Below are 2,609 nucleotides of genomic sequence, written 5' to 3'. Positions count from 1 at the left end.
CCCCCCGCCATCGCCATCGCCAGGGACGTCCTGCGGCCGCTCCCGGTGGGAACCGGGACTGGGAACCGCCGCCGAAACCGATCCCGAGCGGAACTTTGATGCCCGGAGGGAGTCGGCACCGCGAAGCCTTCGTCCCCCGAGGAAGAGGAGCGAGTGGCGGCGCCGCTCATCGCCGCCGCAACGAGCAGCGCGATGGGAAGAGGAGGCCGCGGCTCCGGGGGCGGCTCCGAGACCCGGCGGGCGAGAAATTCACCGGAATTTCACGGGAAAAACCCCAAAAGGGAGGAGAGATCCCGGGGCGGGGGGGAAAGGAGGATTTGAAGCCCCTCGCCAAGCACCAGCCAAGGGACCCCATCCCAAGCAGGGGGGGAACCCTCCACCCACATCCCGGGGGCACCCCCCCCGCAGGGACAGCCCGGGGACCCGCGGGGCTGCTTTTAACGGGGGTCTCCACCCCGCTCCCCCGGAGAAGGGGGACCTGGGGGTCGCGGCAGGTGGGGACCGTCCCCACGCCCCCTCCCACAGACCACGCAGCAGCCGAGCTCCTCTTCCCCGATGGTTTATTCTTTCCACATGCTAAAAGCCCCCTCGGGGGAAGGGACGGTGACAATGACAGGAGTGTTGGGAGGGGGCAGTGCCGGGATGGGGAGCATCCCAGTGCTGAGGGAGCCCCGGTTTCTCCGTGGTGGGCTGCAGCAAGACTCGTCCCCCCTACACAGTGTCCCACCCCTGGCAGAGGGACAGGGGCTTCCCTCGCTCAGGGGACACCGACGTCCCCCCGCCCCACACGTCCCCGGCAGCCAGCATCACCACGGACGGGAAAGCGGGGGCTGCCCCAGGGAAAGGGGCATTTCCGTGCCATCCCCTCGCCCAGGGGCCACCTCCACGCCGGGGGGACACAGGAGACTCGGCCGAGTCCCCCCCTTACATCGAGCCCCCGACTTCACCCGGGGTCCTGGCTCAGGAGTAGGCGAGGGGTAAGGAAGGGCTGAGCCCCCCCTGCCCCGGACCCACTGGCCGAGGACGGGGCAGCCCCGGCACGACGGAGGTCAGGATGGGGCCGTGCCCCCGTGCAAGAGCGGGGGGCCCGCCGCAGGAGGGGGGGGGTGTCCCGGGACCCCGCGGCGCTCAGGGCCCCGACTCCTTCTTCCGCTTCTGGAAGCGGCGGAATTTCCCCTGGATGGCGAGCGCGGCTTTCTCCGTCTCAGGGGCGCTCAGGTCGATGTCGATCTCCTCCTCCTCCTCCACCTTCTTGGGGTCGGTAGCTTTGGCTGCGGGGAGGAAGAGGAGGGGGGGCAGGAGGGAGAGGGCAGGGGCTGCCCTGGTTACAGCCTGGCACCCCCAGGGAGCATCCCGAACCCCTCCTCAGCAGGGGGTCACCCCATCACCCCCCACCCTCCCCCAGGGGACAGGGCAAGGACAGAGCAGGTCCCCAAATCCATCCAGGTATCACCCTCCCCCCACGGAGGGGTCACAGATCCCGGAGGCTCCAGAAGCGGGAGCAGCCAGCGGGGACCCGCACGCCGGAGCAGAGTGGGGGGCCCGGGGGACACAGGGCAGAGGTGACACCGGTGACGGGACACCCCCCGGGGTGCACCCCGCCGCTGCCGGGGGTCCTCACCTTCCTCCTGCCCGCCGGGGGCCTCCGCCGCCGAGGGGGACTCATGGGGGCTGCGCTGCGGAGAGAAGGGGGAGCCCGGGGGTGATGCGGAGCCCCCGGCAGCAAACCGGCACCGGGAGCTGGGGGGGACGGCGGACACAAGCCCCGCTTTGCCGGGGACCCCTGCGAGCCTCCGCGGTCTCCCCCCGCCTCCACCCCCCCCCTCGGGGTGCAGCATCCTCCCCGCATTCCCAGGGTAATTCCTCTCTCAGGCCGTTGCGAAAAATAACGGAGAAACGGCAAAAGCCCTTGTGCCGCCCGGCACCGGCCGCTCACCTCGCTCATGGCTGCTCCGGTGCCGCCGCCGTTCCCGGTGTGCGGCGCCCCGCGCTCCGCCGCGGCTTTTCTAGGGGGGCGGATGAGTGACAGCGACGGGCAACCAATGGGGTGCGGGGCCGGGGCCGGGTGGGGACCCGCCTCGCACCGTGTCCCCCCCCCAAGCCTCGACGCCCCAGGGAGCCGGATCCGGGGGGGGGCCGGGACCATCGTCACCCCCGGGCTCTCCCCATCCCCGGGTGGGGGACGGGGACGGACGGCGGGGACGGACCGCGGGGGGGGACGGGCCCTGCTCGGGGAGGGGGACACCGCTGGAACCTCCCCGCAGCTGCCGGTGACAGCGACCTTCCTCCGGGATCACCGACGGCGGGATGGCCACCGCCGTGTCCCCACCCCCGCCACCGCCCTGTGTCCCCCTGCCGGTCCCCCGTGTCTGCCGTGCCCGTTCCTCCCTGTCCCCGTTTGTCCCCCCCCGCGCCGCCTGTCCCCCCCCCGCGCCCTCCCCGCGCCGTCCGTCCCCGCCCGCCGCAGCCTCGCTCAAGTTCAAGGTTCAAACTCCACGACCGGGAGGCGACGGGGACAAGCGGGGACCGGGTGGCCCCTCGCTGTGTGGCGGCAAACACCGGGCACCGGCGGCCACCGGGTCCCAGGTACCGGGGCACCGACGGGCACC

General features: G+C 72.5%; 2 protein-coding genes across 2 annotated transcripts in view; one reads left to right on the top strand and one right to left on the bottom strand.

Moving 5' to 3' along the window:
* Window positions 1-543: 543 nt before the first annotated feature.
* Window positions 544-2,161, bottom strand: PCP4L1 (Purkinje cell protein 4 like 1). The gene is made up of 3 exons (XM_014961890.1): window positions 1,937-2,161; window positions 1,622-1,676; window positions 544-1,271 (listed from the first exon to the last, which is right to left on the bottom strand). Exons 1-3 carry the CDS (start codon window positions 2,144-2,146, stop codon window positions 1,129-1,131), a joined length of 408 nt encoding a protein of 135 aa, XP_014817376.1. The 5' UTR covers window positions 2,147-2,161; the 3' UTR covers window positions 544-1,128.
* A 146-nt stretch (window positions 2,162-2,307) lies between these two features.
* Window positions 2,308-2,609, top strand: part of NR1I3 (nuclear receptor subfamily 1 group I member 3) — a 3,004-nt gene continuing 2,702 nt past the window's right edge. The window contains 1 exon segment of the mRNA XM_014961882.1: window positions 2,308-2,579. Coding sequence (XP_014817368.1) covers window positions 2,308-2,579 — 272 coding nt within the window.

This window comes from Calidris pugnax, unplaced genomic scaffold (genome assembly GCF_001431845.1).
Source record: "Calidris pugnax isolate Ruff unplaced genomic scaffold, ASM143184v1 scaffold1007, whole genome shotgun sequence".
Lineage (NCBI taxonomy): Eukaryota > Metazoa > Chordata > Aves > Charadriiformes > Scolopacidae > Calidris > Calidris pugnax.
This window is presented reverse-complemented; position numbering and strand designations above follow the sequence as displayed.

Excerpts from the sequence above, each read along its gene's own strand:
- PCP4L1 (XM_014961890.1), bottom strand. The coding sequence starts at position 2,146 with ATGGTCCCGGCCCCCCCCCGGATCCGGCTCCCTGGGGCGTCGAGGCTT. Across the intron at positions 1,677-1,936 it reads CCGGAGCAGCCATGAGCGAG|CGCAGCCCCCATGAGTCCCC; the intron begins GTGAGCGGCCGG and ends TTCTCTCCGCAG. Across the intron at positions 1,272-1,621 it reads CCCCGGCGGGCAGGAGGAAG|CCAAAGCTACCGACCCCAAG; the intron begins GTGAGGACCCCC and ends TCCTCCCCGCAG.